At 31.4% G+C, this 19,798-nt stretch overlaps 1 protein-coding gene across 1 annotated transcript; it reads right to left on the bottom strand.

Moving 5' to 3' along the window:
- Positions 1-6,424: 6,424 nt before the first annotated feature.
- Positions 6,425-19,218, bottom strand: LOC143055136 (cyclic GMP-AMP synthase-like receptor). Its single transcript, XM_076228278.1, has 4 exons — positions 17,870-19,218; positions 9,169-9,240; positions 7,145-7,154; positions 6,425-6,521 (listed from the first exon to the last, which is right to left on the bottom strand). The coding sequence occupies exons 1-4, from the start codon at positions 19,209-19,211 to the stop codon at positions 6,425-6,427; spliced, it is 1,521 nt and encodes a 506-aa protein (XP_076084393.1). The 5' UTR covers positions 19,212-19,218.
- Between the last annotated feature and the right edge of the window lie 580 nt (positions 19,219-19,798).

Here is a 19,798-nt window from a genome sequence, read left to right as displayed (position 1 = left end):
TTACTCGTGCTTTATTTTATTCTGATTTATTTCATGTAATTTTCTATCTTGTACAGAATCTTCGAAACACTACCATTCAAAGTTCTGAAACATTAACAACAGTATTTCTTTCAATCTTATTGCCATGTTTTTTTTTCTGTACCCAATGAACCCGAGATTTACATGCTTAAAAGGGAGGAGGATGCCATAAAAATACTTTCAAGTTGATGCAGTAACTAATGATTGAAAATGAAACAAAAGTAAACGACAGTCGCTGTATAAATGTTTTCAATGGAAAGAAATAAATATTTTTTTTAATACTAGTGCAAAAGTTCATTTAATGTTTTAAACATCTGAAATTTGGTACCAGATGCCGATGATGAAATGTTGATACTTATTTATTCCTCTGCCATTTGCCTGTTGTAGGGGGGAGGGAATTAATCTAACCCCGCCACATATTTTGTGCCTGTCCCAAGCCAGGAAACAGGTGTAATGCGTCTCTTTAACCATTGATATTAAATTGAAATCCATTTTTCCAGAGAGAAAAAACATAAATAGTATACATATATACAGCGAGCCATAATTGCGCTTAGGTGTTAAATAGTAATTAACATTTGTCATTATTTTTTTACAAGCAACACTCAGCCTTTTTTTCTTCTTTTTTTTTTCGTGAATCGAAAATCGGGTAAAATCTATGAAGTGTACAAAAACATGGTCAACAGTTACTATGGACAGATTTGGAGTTATTATACGAATTTGTTTGTCATATTACAATTGTCATCCATAAACTTATGAGCTAAGGTTTTGTACTGTAAATGTGGACTGTACTTACTTATTTGTCGTTTGTTTTTTTTTTCTTTTTTTTTAAGTCAGGCTGTGTTTCCATTTACTCTGTTAGGGTTAAAGGTGTTTTCCTTCTTCAGAACAAGGAAAGTTTTGAGTTAAATATATTCTTTTAAATTTTTTATCATTCCCAGAAGAGTAAAAAACTTTTGAATTATTCATTCTTAAATTGAACACTCATATCATTCTGTATGTACATTGCAAATTGATATAGTAGTGAACAAAAAGGAGATTGACTTGTTAATTTGTTTCGGCGAAAAATCTGAGTTATCATTCTTTGTCCGACTTATAAAATAAGCCTTTTCCATTATTTTTTTATTTGTTAATATGAAAATTTAAAATATGATTAAAATTTTACGGAAAAAACTTTATTTGTACCAAAAGAAATCCAGAGATAGTTGCTGCCATCACGTTTTTGGTTTTGATGGAAACACTTCAATCTTTTTGTGGCAGGGATGAGCAGCTGCAAAAGCAAGTATTCCATCCTTTTCATATATTTGAAATGCTAGTACCCTCTCAAAAAAGATTGACAAAAAATATGCCTATAGCTATCATGATAACTCGATTTCATAGACGCATTAAACGACTATAGTTTCATCCGTATCTGGGAAAAATCGACGTCTGATTAAATTCATATTCCCTAGATTCAAACCACTATGTTTTTGTTTTATATTCTACCTTTTCGTATGCCTATTCCAGCGGCTCATCCCTACCAATCAGTTTATTGTACCAATTGACAATCTTGACCCTTAAGTATTGCTTATATTTGTATTATTCATTTATAAAATTCAAAAATTAACATGTATATTGTAATTGGTATCTAATACACTACAATGATATTTAACATAAATAGTATTGACGACCACAATTTAAAAAAAAAATCAAATCTTTTAAAATGTTTTTCATGTAAGAATGTAAATTTTACAATTCATCTTATTAGGAATGATTTGAAACAAACAAAATGTGTTTGACTTTTATGTGGTAGACATTTTGTTGGAAAAATGAAGCTAAGATACATCGAACATTTTATGTGCAGAGTTAAGTATAAATTTTAAGTTTTATTCAATAAATGTTCACCATAAATTGATTATGTCAGTTTGTATATAGTACTTAATTTATTTTGACTTGTTAATATTTTGCTAAATAAATTGTATATTCAATTTGTTATCATTAAGCAATAAAGTTGTAAAGATGAACTTGCCATTTTTAGCCAAGTTATGCACCCCTCCCCAAGCATTTGCCTAGCAACTAGATGCCGCATATTAGAGTGTACTTCTTTAATTTGTCCGGCTCTAAAAATAAGAAAACGTGGTATGATTGCCAATGAGACAAAAGAGGGGTGAAAGACACCAAAGGGACAGTCAAACTCATAGATCGAAAATAAACTGATAACGTCATGGCTAAAAATTGAAAAGACAAATGATAGTACATAACACACAACTTTCCACCAGAGACCAAATGGCACATGGACATAAAGTAATAACTATTAGTTACCGTATGGCCTTCAATGAAAAACAAAACGCATGCCGTATAGTCAGCTATATAAAAAAACAAGAGTACACACGCTGAAATGTCTCGCCTTCTTTACTAATCATTGATATTATGTTGATAGTCCTAAATGTAAAGCTGTATTACACTGTCACGTAAACTTAACATTAATCAAGACAACTAAACATTGACCAATGAACCATAAAAATGAGGTAAGAGCAGATGAACCTTACATATGGATGTTCTTCCATACAACAAATATAGTTGACCTGTTGCTAATAGTTTAAGAAAAACAGACCAAAACACGAAAACTTAACATTGTTCAATGAACCATAGAAATGAGGTCAAGGTCAAATTAAACCTGCACGACTGACATAAAGATCATACAACATTTAAATACACCAAATATAGTTGACCTATAGCATAAAGTATTAGAAAAAAAGACCAAAACTCAAAAACTAAACTTTGACCACTGAACCATGAAAATGAGGTTAAAGTCAGATGACACCTGCCAACTAGACATGTACACCTTAAAATCATTCCATATACCAAATATAGTAGACGTATTGCATACAAGATAAGAAAAACAGATCTAAACGCAAAAATTTAACACTTATCAATGAACCGTGAAAATGAGGTCAAGGTCAAATAAAACCTGAACGACTGATATATAGATCATAGAATATTTCCATACACCAAATATAGTAGACCTATTGCATATAGTATTAGAAAAAGAGACCAAAACTCAAAAACATAACTATAACCACTGAACCATGAAAATGGGGTCAAGGTCAGATGACATCTGCAAGTTTGACATGTACACCTTACAGTCCTTCCATACACCGAATATACTAGACCTATTGCTTATAGTATCCAAGATATGGACTTGATCACCAAAACCTTGTTCACTGATCCATGAAATGAGGTCGAGGTCAAGTGAAAACTGTTTGAAGGGCATGAGGACCTTGCAATGTACGCACATATCAATTAGAGTTATCCTATTACTTATAATAAGAGAGAATTAAACATTACAAAAAATCTTAACTTTTTTTTCAAGTAGTCACTGAACCATGAAAATGAGGTCAAGGACATTGGAAATGTGACTGACGGACACTTCGTAACATAGGCATCTATATACAAAGCATGAAGCATCCAGGTCTTCCACCTTCTAAAATATAAAGCTTTAAAAAGTTAGCTAACGCCGTCGCCGCAATATACCTATGTCGAGCTTTCTGCGACAAAAGTCGCAGGCTCGACAAAAGCGAAATGATAAATGTTAAACAACTCAAACGAGAAACATATATAAATCTGATGTACAGTAGTTGTCGTTTGTTTATGTAATTTATATGTGTTTCTCGTTTCTTGTATTTTTTTATATAGTTTAGACCGTTGGTGTTCCTGTTTGAATGGTTTTACACTAGTAATTTTGGGCCCTTTATAGCTTGTTGTTCGGTGTGAGCCAAGGCTCCGTGTTGAAGGCCGTACATTGACCTGTAATGGTTTACTTTTTTTAAAATTATTATTTGGATGGAGAGTTGGCACTCACACCACATCTTCCTATATCTATTTGATTAATGTACAAACAAATGAACGAAGAATATAAATGATATACAGTCACAAAAAGTAAAATAACAAAAAATACCGAACTCCGAAGAAAATTCAAAATGGAAAGTCGATAATCAAATAGCAAAATCAAAAGCTCAAAATACATCAAACGACCGAATAACAACTGATATATTCCTGACTTGGTAAAGGCGTTCTTGAGTAGAAAATGGTGCATGAAAGCTGGTTTTATAGCTAACTAAACTAGGGACGAAAAATATCAGTGGGACAGTCAACTCTCACTTGTACGGTACGGAAGCGTATAAGGGATATAGTAAAAAAAAATTGGCAGTGAACTTTTTTTCAAAGACGATATTTTGACATTTCAAATCTCGAAATTTTGACAATTGCTTGAAATTTTGACCTTCTAAGATATTGAAATTTCGACTTTTTGAAAAGTCGAAATTTTGACTTTTTAAATACTCGAAATTTCGACGTTATAAAAAATCGAAATTTCCATTTTAAACTCCAAATTTCGACTTTTTTAAAACTCGAAATTTCGACTTATTTTAAACTCAAAATTTTGACTTTTTTAAAACTGGAAATTTCGACTTGTTTAAGAAAAAGTCGAAATTACAAGAAAAGGAAAGTTAAAATTTCGAGTTAGAGGCGAAATTTTAAGATTTGAAATGTCAAAATTTCGACTTTGAAAAAAAGTTACCTGCCAATTTTATTTTTTCGATGTCCCTAATACACTTCCGCAGATAATACACTGGAAAGAGTTTATCTTCTTATTTTTATAAAAATATACTCGAGTATAGGGCAAGCTACTAGGTGTGCAAAATGTCAGATTTTGTATAAATTATACACATGATACACGAAAAAACAATACTGTGTGATAGAAAGAAAACAAAACGAAAAGATAGCTCTTATAAAGTGCTTTTAGAAATATAAAATAGAAGAAAATATAAGTTAATTCTCCTAATAAGTTGAAAAGTTGAATAAAAGTAAATATAATTTGTATTAATTTTGTAAAAGACAACAGCCGTAGAAATATAATAAAACAAATAATGTATCTTCATTTACATGAAAAGTCTTGCAAATCATTTACATTTTTCTCTTAAAAATTGATGTGATCTTGTACTATTTCTATGAATTGTACCATAGAACGTGAGCTATCCAATAATTTGGCCTCCATTTAGATCCACTCTTAAATAAATGAATGAATATCATAATGGATTATGTGAGCATAGGCGAATAACATCGGTTAATCTCTAGTATAATGACGGTTAGTCTATTGGAAAATAAATGGAATTTGTAGCACATCTTTAGTTGGTTGAATCAAGAGTTATGGGACTATACAAAAGCCGAATCAGGGACAACTATAATTTGTCCATCTTTATAACTGAATTATAAACAACTGTCATGTAAGTGAGAGGTTCAGTTAGCTATGAAAACCAGGCTTAACACACGAATACGCATAGATTATCGAAAGCACATCTAGATAGATTCTATAAAATATGATATCGTGAATGTTATTTCCTGTCAATCTTGGCATGTTTTCTATCTGTTTGTAATAATTAATGAGAATTCCTATTTGATATTTAATTTAAAGCAATACGTGCAAGTATTTCATTGAAACATAAAATATTAATTTTAACGCTTACTTCAATGATTTCCTTAATACGTTTGTCGCATTATTTTTGGACTGGTCCATGGGATAAGAATTATAACGTCATTTTGTTTGGTAATGCTTAGAACCTTCTTACACCCATCAAATGAAGGTACACTTTTACAAATCATTTTCATGGAAATTGAAGTACTGAACTCAATCGCTAGGCGGGTGAACAAAGATAATGGATATTTGCTGGTCCTCTGGCCCAAGTATTTTAGTAAAAGAAAATGATTATAATATCACAGTCAAGGTGATGTGGCCTTATGATAATGATCCTCCTCCTCCACATCCTCCTCCTTATCATCATCATTTTTGAGATATAATTGGTCTGATTTAAGCAAGAAATGTAGTTAACCAACCAACAAAAACATGAAATTCATCTGCATTCAAATTTACTAAAAAGGTTTTAAATTAACCTATTCGTCAAATATTGTACAAACTCTATTCCTTAGTCACATATTCTCCTTTAAATTACGAAAATTGAATATAATGTGAAATTAAAGAAGGAACATTTCATTGACAAATAAATAAAAATTCAAATGCGACGTGCTTGTTTATTCTAATGCAACAACGTTTGTAACGTTCATTTTGATTGGATAACGTCACTTATTTACATGGCATCAATTGACAATTGATGCTATGGGACGTACGCGCAAGCGCAGACGGCATATGCCAGATTTTAAATACATGTTTTAACGTTGTTTTCTGTCAGTTAACGCGTCGCCAGTAAACTTAATTTGCGACCATCAAATCCCCAATTGATGCTGTCGGAGCTTAAAATACAATACAGTAATCCCCCTAATTGTCAATCGAAATTACAGAAACTTAGTCATGTTAATATATATAGTTAAAGCACTAGACTTACGGAGCCTTACAGATGAAGTTCTGTTTATGATATCATACATAATCATTCCAGTGGACCCCAAACGAATAACGAATCTCTAAGCAGTGCTCGTTTGTACCTGCATTATCTGGTTGTCCAGGTGACCATGCACTGAAAACAATAAAGTATTCAAGTTTCAACTTCATAGAATTATCTGTCTTTTCTGATGACAGTACAGTGAATGCCAATAATAACAAAAATAAACGATTTTTAGTGACCTTGTATTTAAACCGAAACATATCAAACTTATGCATACGTATTTTCTGCTTGTTTGTTTGTCATAGTGAAATAAGTAAAACCTTTATTTTTCATACACCATGCATTACCTCCATGACATGATGCCAAAAACTGTGTACTATGTAATTCATTCATGGTATTCTTAATTTTTGCATTGTTTTGCCATCAAATTAGACAATGAAAATAAATCATGGATTATCTCTTAAAGATGCTTTTTATTATACCAGAATTGTATAAATTTCTTGTCACTTTTCGTTTTTTTTTTTTTGACATTTAATTGTCAGATTTCCTTCGAATTGTCAGTTTTGAATGTTCCCTTAGTATTTTCCGCCCCTTTTATCGGGTATGACTGTGTTGATGTCTGATAAACGTATAAACGTATGACTGACATTTTTATATCCCTCATTTGTACTGTTCATATGTTTCACTACATGTAAACTATGTACGAGTTGAAACACTAAAGAAAATCAATATGAAACTTTAAAAACTGGACATACTTCACTTGATCTTGATCACAAAAAGTATAAAATTCAATTTAAAAATAAATGATGACGCTAAATATCTTTTGAAACATTTTTAATGGACGATTGTAGAGTAACGATTAAGTCCAATTCTCTCTTATAATCGATATATTTTTTAGCATTCACATCAAAAAGTGTTGTTTTATATGTTTTCCTATGATAATTTGATAATATCTATACATGGTTCATTTGTCCTAAAAGAATGATAATAGAGTTGCTCTACCATTTCCAGATTAACGAACATGTTATGCAAATAAACAAAAAAGGATTATTCATCTTCAGATACCTTTCATTCAATTATTAAAGACATTTTCTATCAGACAATTGACTATTTTCATATTACCGACTTTTGATATCGGAGTCTATATATTTTCGACAGGTTACCGTCTCTGTGGTAGGACATTCTGGTACTCGGTAAGTTAGAGCAACTTATAGAAGTAAATTCAAGCTTATAATCGGTAAAATTTGGGAGGAACATTTTCTGTTTTATATTTTCGATATGTGACAAAATCATCGGAAAACAGTAACCTTTCCCCCCAAATTGCACCGATTATATGTTTAATTTTACTTTTGTTTTGTTGCTCTTACCAGGATGTCTGACCACAGAGAAGGTAACATGTTGAAAAATTATATGATCCGGAGTCAATAGTCAGTAACATGAAAAAAGTCTATTGTCTGATAGAAAATGTCTTTAATAATTGTATGAAAGGTATCTGAAGATGAATAATCCTTTTTCATTTATTTGCATGATATGTTCGTTAATATGGAAACAGTAGAGTAACTCTATTATCATTCTTTTAGGACAAATGAACCATGTTTTGATATTATCAAATTATCATATAGGAAAACATATAAAACAACACTTTTTGATATGAATGCTAAAAAATATATCGATTATAACAGAGAATTGGACTTAATCGTTACTCTACAATCGTCACTTTATGTCAAGGAAATCACCCCTTCCTTTCGATTGGCTGTTGCATGTTTATATTTTACTCTGAGTTTAAACTTTAACTTGTTATTTAAGGTTTTAAAATCAATCAAAGGCCAATCGAAAAAATAGTGGTATAGATAAATCAGAATTCAAGCTTCATACAGATTTAGCCAGGAAACAATTAACCTGAAAATTAAACAAATGTAAACATCGTCTTCCTATTCGCGTTCAGTAAGGTACGCCACGTACGCGTTTCGTTTACACAAGACTCATCAATAGCACTGCAATCAAAATATTCTGAAGACCATTAAAACCTGAAAAAACCCACCCCAACAACAAAATTATCCCGAATGAAACTATGCAGAAACTAGAGAACAGACAATTTCAAAATGAAACAGAAAGAAAAACTTCGAAAATAGTAAGCTATTACCTGATCCAAAACGTGGTAAAAACCTTTTTATAGATTATGAACAGGAAAATAACATCGGAAAATTGAAAACGACGTATTGTGTAATCCTTTGTCATCACATGTTTATCGAAAACTTCAGTAGATAAAGTAAAATAAGTTATGATGGCACCTAAAAAGTTGAATCGATGACTCCAGTGGTCACCAGGATCTTTGGTTCAAGCATTCATTTATTAGCTGAATGGGTTTAATAGAGGTAACCCATAAAGAAAGGTCAGTTTTTGAAAAATTGTATCAATAGATTCATTACATACTCTATATGCGGGGCTGCTTTATAAATGGCCCGCACAAATAGAAATCTAGTCTTCTCGGTCGGCTACTTTGTTAGCTATATGTTACGAGAAAAACCTTTTTTTCGAGGCTCCTCTTTAAGTATGTTTCATATTATACAAGATCTGCCTTATACAAACAAAGGAAGAAGCTGCAAAGGTAGTAGTTAGTACTAATAATAATGTTAACTAACTGTAAATATGACAATGATCACTAAGCATTAAACTGTAGTCACTGTGTTGACTGAGGAGCGACCCTCCTAAAATGAGATAATAAGTCAGATGAACATTTACGTATAGCCGGTGATTGGTCTAGAATTTCTATTTTCACCAATCCATCTCCATTCACCTTCGACCAAGAAGTCTGAGCCATCCATCCAATAATTCTCAGGACTGAAAGAACCTATACATAAAGAAGAAAGAAAATATTTATTTTACTACTACCAAGAAAAATACAAATTTAAATAGATACACACATTATATAAAGAGATATAGTTTTCGCACAGCATGTTCCGAGTCTTATGTTCTTGAATATACCATTGTATTATGTATTTGACTCAATCTTAATGTAGGCAGGGGTTCGTGTGTTTTTATGCAACGTTTTGTGAACTGTTGTTTATCGTATTGTCGTTATTCATTTTTCCATTGTTTTGTTCTGATTCTCCCTTTGGTTAATTCCGTCTATTTACAATTGAAATCTTTAATATGTATAAAGATAATTTCAAATTAAATGTAGAAAATGTGCGATAAGTAGTATTTTGTGTCAACATCTTGCATAGAAGAATTAACATATGTATTATACCATTACCAAGAAAATACAAACTGCATTGAATTTCAAGTTTACATACATGATGTACATGATGTACATGATGTACAAATAGTTATAGTTGTTCCTTGTCATTATCCTGAGAATAAAGTTCCTATTGATTAATATATTTTGATATCCAAATAAATTAAATTGATTATTCTAGATTAAAAGGTGTGCTGTATATAGTATTTTGTGTCGACATTTTTAAAGAAATATATATCATATTTATGGATACATTTTCAATTTTATACATGTAAAAAAAAGGGTTTTAGAGACCAAAAAATTCCCGAGCCGTAAGGCGGGCGCATACATTAAGCCTTGAAAACGGTATGCTGTTGACAAATTCATGTATTGATCATGATATAATTTTTTTTTTTGCTTTTTACCCTTTTAGGGGGGGGGATAACGTTATATATTTAAGGTTTATGGCGATTCATGCAACTTTATCATTTGAAATTGAATGCATTTCTGCAATTAGGCTAACTATTTTTTTCTATTTCTTGACTGCCATTTGACCTTTAGCTAGTAGATATTTTTAAGTTTATTAAAAGGCTGTATTCAATATTTTAAAGTTAAAATGATTGGAATCTTTTTCCGCCAAACCTTTCTTATCAGCGAAAGCTGTGATAAGCATTACAGGTGAGGTAATGACGTTGCTTACGAAAATTGTTATTATCGGCGACGTAAAACGGTGACTTATCGGGAAGTGATACAGTTTTTGGCTGATTTTTATCATTCAAACTAATTTAACTTGAAATCGAGTTCATGGACCCCTCTTTTTTAAAATGACATTTGGTTTGATTACGTAAGACGGTTATGTTAACCAATTTTCATGAAAACGTAAATAGTGATTTTTTTTAAAATTTGATTCATATACAGCAAAAAATGACGTTTTTTTCTACATTCATGAATATTTGATAAATTTGAGTTATTTGTAAAATAAAATGTACAAATTTATGCAATATTTATATAACACATAGATTACACAAAAATTCAACAAAAAAACAGCTCGTATTTATCTTTTAAAACAAAAAAGTTATGTATTCCTATAGAAAGGAAAAATATGTCCGCAATTCCGAATTATGAGGAAATATCTGAAATTTGAATCTCAATTTACTCAAAAAGTAGCACATGAAGGTATATTTTTTATTACACATTTGTTTTAATCAGGTAAAAAATAGCCTACATGTAAATTTTCATCAAAATTTAAATACGGGATAAAAACTGTATCGTATGCCCTTAATTGATTGTTTAAAAAACTATAGACAATTTCTAAAGGTTTCTTGAACATTTTATGCTATATTGTTATGATAGATAAAAAACATAAGCGACATAAAGCATACATTGCTGCAGTAACTAGTGAAAACTGAAATTTTCAAGATTGTTTCATTGAAATTTTTTTTTGTATGCTTGACAAATATGAACTGGAAAATGACGATATTTAAATCAAGGCCTTCTTAAATGTATTTTATAACTAAACAAAAAATGCATATTTCAATAGTAACAATGCTAAATTTTGTTTATCATAAATCAACGTTTTATGTTCACATCAGTGTTTATATTGAACAGTTTGAAATTGATATTGAATAAATACAACATTACATGCAGTTTCCAACATGTGAATTGATATATTTATTTTCTTCTTCTTAGAAGAAATTGTTTTATTCAGGTAAATTAATCAATGAGTGATGAATTTTTCTTAGAAGAAATTTAAAGGTCCCAGTGAATAAACTACTAGCTATTGTACTTATTTAATATGACAATAGAACTGACAATAGTTTTAGTATCTTGACCAACTAGAGATGAACAACGTTTCCTTTGGTTTGCAAAAAGTATATATATAATGCATTTGTAACCGGGAGATAATCAGATTGAAACTAAGTTTTTTCGCCCGGTACTAAATACATTATACTTCTTTTAAGATGGAATGAACACCAAAGGGAAGTAACTCTTTAAGAATCAGGTGAAAGTTTTAATCACATACTATAAACAAAGAGAAATTAAGCTTCTCAATGATCAAAATTAGTTTTAGTCAAACTGCTATATATCCAATGAAATTATTCCTGTAGTTGTGGGATCAATAAAATTGCTTGAATGTTTTACATTTTGTCAACAGATCAAAGGAAATATCTTGTCAAAATTTCATGAGAATTAAACGAGCCTAATATATTTTAGTCAAAATGTTGGATACTCCCTTGAGTTAACATTTTTGTGGTGAATTATTTGATTTTTGTCAATACAAATCAAGATCACGTTGTCAAGACATATATCTTTTAATATTATTGATTCCCATTGTGCTGCTAAATCGTGAGACTTAATCAAATTGTTATTTATGTCAATCATCTTGTGTTTTAATTTCACTGTAAATTGTGCTGAAGTTTGCTATGTTGTAAATATGGAGTTAGGTTATTTATATAGATACGGAACAACATTGGACCTAATATTGTTCCTTGGGGTACACCAGATGTAACGAGAAGTGTAAGAAATACCTTTAATGACGATTGTTTGTGTTTTTCAAGTAGAAATGCCTTGATCCAATTTTGAGTTATTTTGTATACCATAGATGTTAATTTTATGAAAAGGGTGACGATTTGAAACCTTGTCGAACGCTTTGACAAAGTACATCGTGATTAAGACTGTTTGGTAGTTATCATTGCATTCGTAACTAATGTTACTTAAGTTAATTCGTAACTAAAATTTATAAGTTGTGTTCCAAAAACCTTGATTTTCTTAAAACATACAGAAGATACTATTTGTAATGATATGTTACATGAACTTACATCATGAACCAGGTTAAATATACTGGCCTGTAAGTTACGGGTTCCAACTTGGAACTCATGTTTTTGTTACACCATTACTAACATAATTCTATATTGATATTCTTGTATTGGTTAGAAAATACACAAACTAACACCATAACAAACATGACAAACTTAATCTCAATTTTGTATTTTATTAAAAGAAATGTACCTGTGCCGTCATTTTTTATGGCGTTGATAACATTTGTGTGACGCAGCTTTCATAATTCTATTGTGGTGTACTATGTGTTCAAGGTGTCCGTTGTTATTCTGTGGTTTACATGTTGTAATGTACTATTATATGGCATACGGTTCGCTACTGACCCTCTACGGATAGCGGGTTAGTTAAATCAATAGGGGTGAGACCGAAGGCCGAAACTCTTATGGATTCTACTCGCCCTATATGGTCCGTAGGGGTCAGTAGTGAACCGTATAACGAATTTATCTCACTCACGACTTTTCTGTCGCGTTTTGTAGAACAATGAACAATCAAATACAACAGCATGAATAGATGAGTCACCATTTAGAGTAGTCGTGACGTATTATGAAATTTACTTACCCCTTACGGATCCATAGGGGGTCACCATGTGACGTCGTTAAACTAATCAGAACGTCATAATTTACCCGCGGTGTGATAAAACATTATTTGTTTATGTATTTCTCTGTCCTTTCGTTTATTTGTACTGTATTGCTGTCACGTAATGTTGTCATTTTTTATAACATTTTTTTAAACATTGCATTACAAGCGGAAGGTTTGGCTAGCCATAAAACAAGCTTCAACCCACAATTGTTTTCTTCAAATGCCTTTTACCAAGTCGGGAAAATGGCAGTTGTTATCAAAAAGTCCGTTTCTATGTATATTCGCGTTTGTTTTTGTAGCAGTTCAGTGTTTCTGTTATTCCGTTGTTTTCCTCTTATAGTTGATGTGTAACCTTCGGTGTTGTTTTGTGACTAGGGTTTGTTTTCGCCAATCGATTTATACTACTGTTGACTTTATTTAATAGCTTCCCTGTAAGCAGCAACCATCTACCGAGCTTATAATGGAAGGATATGCAAACTCTGGATATCGTATCAACTGGGAAATATTTACTTCATATGCATCTGCTGCTGGAATATTGCTGTATAGAAATGAAAAGTTCAAAATTTGGAAGCTAAACTCATCTCTTTTTTCGTAAAGTTTGGTTCTTAACCGTCCACAAATTCAATTTCTAATTAAGTCAAGGGGCAGTCTTAACTGTGTCCGTTGTGTCTTTTTTTCATGAGAGTGAGCGCGCAGTAATAGTAGCAAGATTTTTTCAAACCGCGACGAAGAAAGAAGAAATATAGAGATATTTTCAGGAATATACATTGCATTTGATCATTTTTTCAGATCAAAACACTTAAAACAATATTACTTTTCACCATTTATACCAATTTAAAAGTGTAAATTACAATTAATTGTCCCATAACTTGAGCTGTGAGCGAAATTTTTATCCACCATCTTTGTTTACAAAACAATTTGTTTTTCTTTCACGGAAGTGTAAAAGTAATTATGGCACATTAATTTAATATGCCATTATTACTTTTAACTTTTAATGAGCTTGGCATACCATCCCAAACATATCACTTTGTACAGAATCAAATAAAAGAAACAAATGTCAAACTCTAAACTGGTAAAATTCCTTAACAACACCAAGGCAAAGTAAACCACCAAAATAAATATACACCTGTAGTGTTGTCGGACAGCGAAATTGGCTCAAAAACCATGAAAACAGATCTCACACAGTCGAAAACTTAGGACAAGGACACAAATAGTTTTAGGAACACCGAAGGAACACTATATATAAGGCATCCAGGAAATAAAATTTGAAGATATGGAAGATAAAACCAAGTTCAGTGCTAATATCAAGTTATATTGTGATTGGTTTTGTATCCTTTTTTTAACATTTAGTATGCAGAAACAAGAAACTGCAACAGGAAAAAAGACTTTTTATTCAAGACAAAGGAAAAACGATTAACACTGCAGGTGCTAGATCAAATGAATTATTGTCAATTTGTACATTTTCCCCTTTAACTTACTGCCTTATATTTTTCAATATCATGGACTGGCACTGATTTTGAAAATGTTAGGCAATGATGTCGCGTAACAGTGTAGGAACGTCACGGGTTCATGTCAATCCGCGTAAACTTAAAAAGAAAATGCATGCGACTTCATTCATACAACCGAACAGCTATCATAACGTTTTATATTTGACTTACTACATGTGTCATTTTATTTCATCTGCTTAACCAAAAACGTATTTTGCAGATCAAAAATGATAATGGCATATATAGTTTTGATACTGACTTTATCAGCAAGAATATAAAGGTTAGAAAATTAAAAATGTAATATTGTTATTTATTGAAAGTTTTAATAATTTCTCTCACAAATTTTGTAAAAGAGCATTTCCTCAAACAACACTGCACATATTCATCTCTTTCAATATAAGTAATATCATGCGCAAAGATTTTACATTACAATTTATTAAAGTCGGCATCTAAACAGGTAGTTTACACTACCATGCATATCATATTTAATATGCAACTTTTTCTAGTCTTCAACTAATTGCATTGGGATCTGAATCCTTGTGATGAAAATAAATAGTTCATTCTATCTGGTTGATAATGTATACTAAATCTTGATTCATGAATTAGAGAAATGTTTAACTCTTTACATGTAATACAAATTATACATTATCAATAAATATTGGCTTTATGAATTTGAACTGAGTCAATAGTTTATTATTGATATCAACGGTCAATACAAACGAACCACCACTCGCGTATGGCGGCCAAACATCATCCTTAAATCATCTTTTGTAATAAACCATTTAGATGTAGCATTCCTTTGAGTTTTGGCATCTTTCCAGACGTATCCCCAAAACACACTCCGCTTTCTAGCAATATACAATCTATGCAAATTGTCCCAAATGTATTTGGTATTAACAATATAGTCATCATCTACAAAGATATAGTTTACCCCACTGCAATGGGCAGCAACCCATGTGAAACCCATCATCGTTTTTAATGTATTATTGTAGTAATCGTCTAGAAAGTCCTGTTGTAAAATGTCTATATACATGTTACTTTCCATTTGCATAAATGGTTTTATCAACGGTGAATATCCAAGGAGGAAAACCCGTTTTATTCCTGGGTTAGATGAAGCTCCCCAAGTAAATCGTATAGCTTTTCGATGGGCGATATGGGTAACATCAGATTTTACCACAATTAGCAGGAAAGGATTATACTTAGCACCATTTGATTTACACACTTGAACGGGAACATGAAGGTATGAAAATGAATATTCGTAAATGTGGGTACTCTTTGTACATGTTGTATTATTGTTTTTGACTCGAACTTTTGCAGTTTTGTTTTTAACTAAAACTTTAGTAGTATTTTTTTAACTAGAATTTTTATAGTATGGTTTTTTACAACTGAATCAATTTTAGTTGGTGACACTTTATTAGAAACAATTGAATGAACAGTACTTGTATCACTGCACACTCTTGCATAAGGCTTCCTGTAAAAGAAAGAGAAAGTAAAATCACAAAAATACTGAACTCCGGGGAAAATTCAATGGAAAAGTCCCTAATCAACTGATGTTACAGGTTTTGATTGTTGATTAAAATTGGAAGAGAGGTTTGCAAGAATGTAGATGAGAAAAAGTACAGTTACAGTCTTAAATAGCGCCTTTAAAAGTTAACAAAAGTTCTTAAAGTTTTTTAAGTATAGTATTTATACTCTTTTGTAACAAAATGTTACAATACTTTATCAATTACATACACGTCACCGATTTTGCTGCACCAGATGCTCATTTCGACAACTGATGTCTTCAAATATTTTGACAAGTAATGTATCTTGCCAAAATATTTGAAAATTAAAAACCTAATACAAAAGTCAAAGCGCAGATAAAACATCCCAAAAAGTATAATCTGGACAAGGAATCAGAACTTTGCATGAGAGAAATATGTACTTAAGGAGGCTCGCGAATATAAGATTTTCAGAAAAAAAATAAAACATTATTTTTTCATTACAAATTTTATTTATTACCTTAAGTTACTTTATCATATGGTACAAAATCACTCCAAAAAATCAATTCGTGTTGGGCCCAGCGAACTTTTAAAATGTGGATTTCATTGAAAAAGCTCCAAATTATCTGCCTTTGGTGCAAAAATGCCATTTTTTGGCATTAAAATTGAAATATCTTTTTTAACTCATAGGTGACCTATTATTTTTTATTTTTGTTTTCGAATAAGCTGTACATAAACTTAATAATTGTGAAATTTAAGCAATTTATGTAATTTTTTCTCTTTTTTTTTTTTCCGATATTACCACTATTTCTCCAATTAGTACAACAGAAAAAAAGGACATTAGCAAAAATGTATGCTTCTTTCGAAGGTAGGTTGTGAGCGTAAATGAACGGTGACCCCATTTTTTGATTTCATTTGTCTATTAAGTACAAGATGAAGTTCATTTATGGAAAAATATAGAAAAATCCTATATTAAATAAAGAATTTGATTTAGACCTGCGAGCCCCTTAACATGCTTAATTCATAGAAAAAATTCTTAAACATTTTTCAACGAATTTCATCCAAAACAAATACTTTGTATAAGTACAAGAGATAGTTCATAATTAAAAAAGAAATGCTATATTATTGCTGATTCGTAAACTACTGATGAAAAATCATATAACACTAGTTGTCATTAAAAACAAATGAAATACCCAGCAAAAACAAATATTAAAAATAAAAATGACAAAGAAAGGACAAAAATAATCATAATATCAATTGATAATTATTTCACCATTATTTTACTAGATATAGCTAATTGTTTTCATATTGATTTTGATTTAACAAAATGTATCCAAATTAACTAGAGTAGACAAAAACGCTGTTTAGAATTGAAATAGTTTCCCAAATGTTAATAATATCTTATTAATGATTTCATTATAAAAAGACTTGTATTTGCTAGTTACTAACGAAAAAACTCTCACTGTAGAAAATAAAGTATCGTTTACTTATTTGTTAGTTCAAAATCATGAAGAGCGTTCTGTGCTCCTCTGTCATCTCCAAGCTGTACACAGCAAAGAATTTGTAGAAAATAGGAGTATTCATCTGGAGATATCGGAATCACTTCTCGGTCGAATTTAAAATGTCCCAGTTCGTCTGGTAATAAACTATACGGATATCGAAAATATACATTGTCAATTACTAAATGTTTTAACGCGTTAATTAATCCGCATTTTTGCTTCATTTCATTGAATACAGTTTGTTCAGCCAAGCTGTTGGCAGGATGCAGATGTATCTTTTCTGGAGAAAAACTAGATATGCCGCAGTTAATTATATAGAGACATTTGTAAAATAAAGATGCTAACAATAACCATGGGGAAATTGACTCTGAACGTAAACTTATCTTGAGGTAAAACAATGTTCTTTTGTATTGTTGGTAAAACAATTTGTTTCTAGCCATCATATTACAATGATTAGATGATTGTAAACGTTTCCTGGCATCTGTAGAAAAGATGTATGTACGGAGTTCTTTATGTACACAAACATTTCCAAGATGTTTAATCGCTCTGTAAATGGACTCTGAATTAAACATTATGTTTTGACGAAATACTCTCAGGTAACTATAACATGGCAATTCCGACGCTGATAGTATCATTCCACGCGAATTAAGTGATTCTAATCTATAGTTTTGAAAAGTAGAAGTGTCTAATACAGAAATAAATGGGGATTCATAGATAAACCGTAATGTGTTAATTAATTCCTTATGTTCTTTGTCAGTAAATCTGTCTTCAAACAGATTGTTTTCTGGAATAAAATAATGAAGACATGTTTTATATTCAACATAGTAAATCAGTCGTCTTATACAATCCGAGAGACACGAAATCATATTCTCAGGTTTCCATTCTGATGGATTTATCTCCTCACTCAACCAGAACATTATCGTTTTAAGGAAATAGGAACAAAGTAGATCGCCATGTCTTGGTTTGATGAAGTCCTTCAATATAATTTTCATTGAGGCATAACATAATAACTGAATATGTGAAAAAGAATAAATCAACAGTTTTTCGGTCACAGAAAACGATATTCGCCATTGTAAATCCTCGTTTGGAGAATCTTTGCATCCAATAGGAACAAATAAAACTCCGTATTGTACAGCTGCAGTAACTAGCATGCTATCTGGCCATGCTGCACGTGATCTGTGAATCCATTGTTGAGCTGGTGTGATCCATTGTTTACATCTAAAACACCCTGCACCATCAAGTTGACCATCAACTGAAGACCGACATGGACCATGAATAATCATATTATCAGGTACGTCTCTCTCCCGAAAAAGTTTACTTGAGATATACGTTTCTTTTCCAACAGTCTCAGACCAGTTGCGTATCACATCAACATCAAGATGTGATTTGTTAGCTAACTTCAGTTTTGTAAATCCGGGTGTTGTGTCGTTTGTATCCATAAACAAGATTATGTCACGTGGATCATACTGTACGTTATTTAAGCTTTCATACACCAGCAGAAAGTTAGCAAGAATCATTATATCATAATCACTACCTTTGAGATCTAGACCTTCTGCTTTACTGCCACTACTTATGAAAGTTGTAGAAATGGTACATGTATTGTCGACAATATCCTTCGCAGAAAAGATATCTCTTCTTGTCCTGACAACTGCCTCAGAACCAACAATGTTACATAAGTATTTGTAAAATTGAAGCGATAGACTCCTGTCATTAAGATTCATATTTGAAACAGATCTAAGAAAAAAAGAAACGAAATATTTTTGAATAAACCAAATATTTTTAAAAACCAATCCAGTTATTGACTTTAAGGTCAAGTAACAGTAAATGAACGACGTCTAGCGGATTCCGCGAAATGTTGCGACGTTTTGTATGAGTTACGTCCCTTTGACTAGATTTAGCAATTTTGCAACTGGCGACTTTCCGACGGGACAACGGCACATTTGATGAGAGTATGTAACTTCTAGGAGAATTAAATTGTTTGCTAAAATTGAAGAATTGGCAGGACTTTTTAAAATGAATATGAAAACGATCTATAAAATGAAAATCGGAAAGTTGACTGGCATCAAGGACATGGAGTCGTAGAGCTTAGATATCTCGGCGACCAGTCAAAAGAGTGTAAAAACTGTAGCTAACCACTATTTGATTTTCTACATAATTTTGACGTGGAAAAACAATGATTTCTTGGAAGTATTCTCTATGTAGTATGTCAAAACTGTCCCTACAGAAACCCGGCCTATATTTATCCGGCTATATTCACTGGGAAAAGACATCGTCCAGCAAAAAATAAAAATGAATACTATTAAACTTA

This window comes from Mytilus galloprovincialis, chromosome 12 (assembly GCF_965363235.1).
Source record: "Mytilus galloprovincialis chromosome 12, xbMytGall1.hap1.1, whole genome shotgun sequence".
Taxonomy (NCBI): domain Eukaryota; kingdom Metazoa; phylum Mollusca; class Bivalvia; order Mytilida; family Mytilidae; genus Mytilus; species Mytilus galloprovincialis.
Note: the sequence above shows the minus strand (reverse complement) of the source record. Positions and strands in the feature narration are given on the sequence as shown.

What these genes read in the sequence shown, in the direction of transcription:
- LOC143055136 (XM_076228278.1), bottom strand. Translation starts at nt 19,211, where the DNA reads ATGAATCTTAATGACAGGAGTCTATCGCTTCAATTTTACAAATACTTA. An exon ending in ATTGTTTTACCTCAAGATAA is followed by an intron (nt 9,241 to 17,869) that starts GTTTACGTTCAG and finishes CTTTATGTATAG; the next exon opens with GTTCTTTCAGTCCTGAGAAT.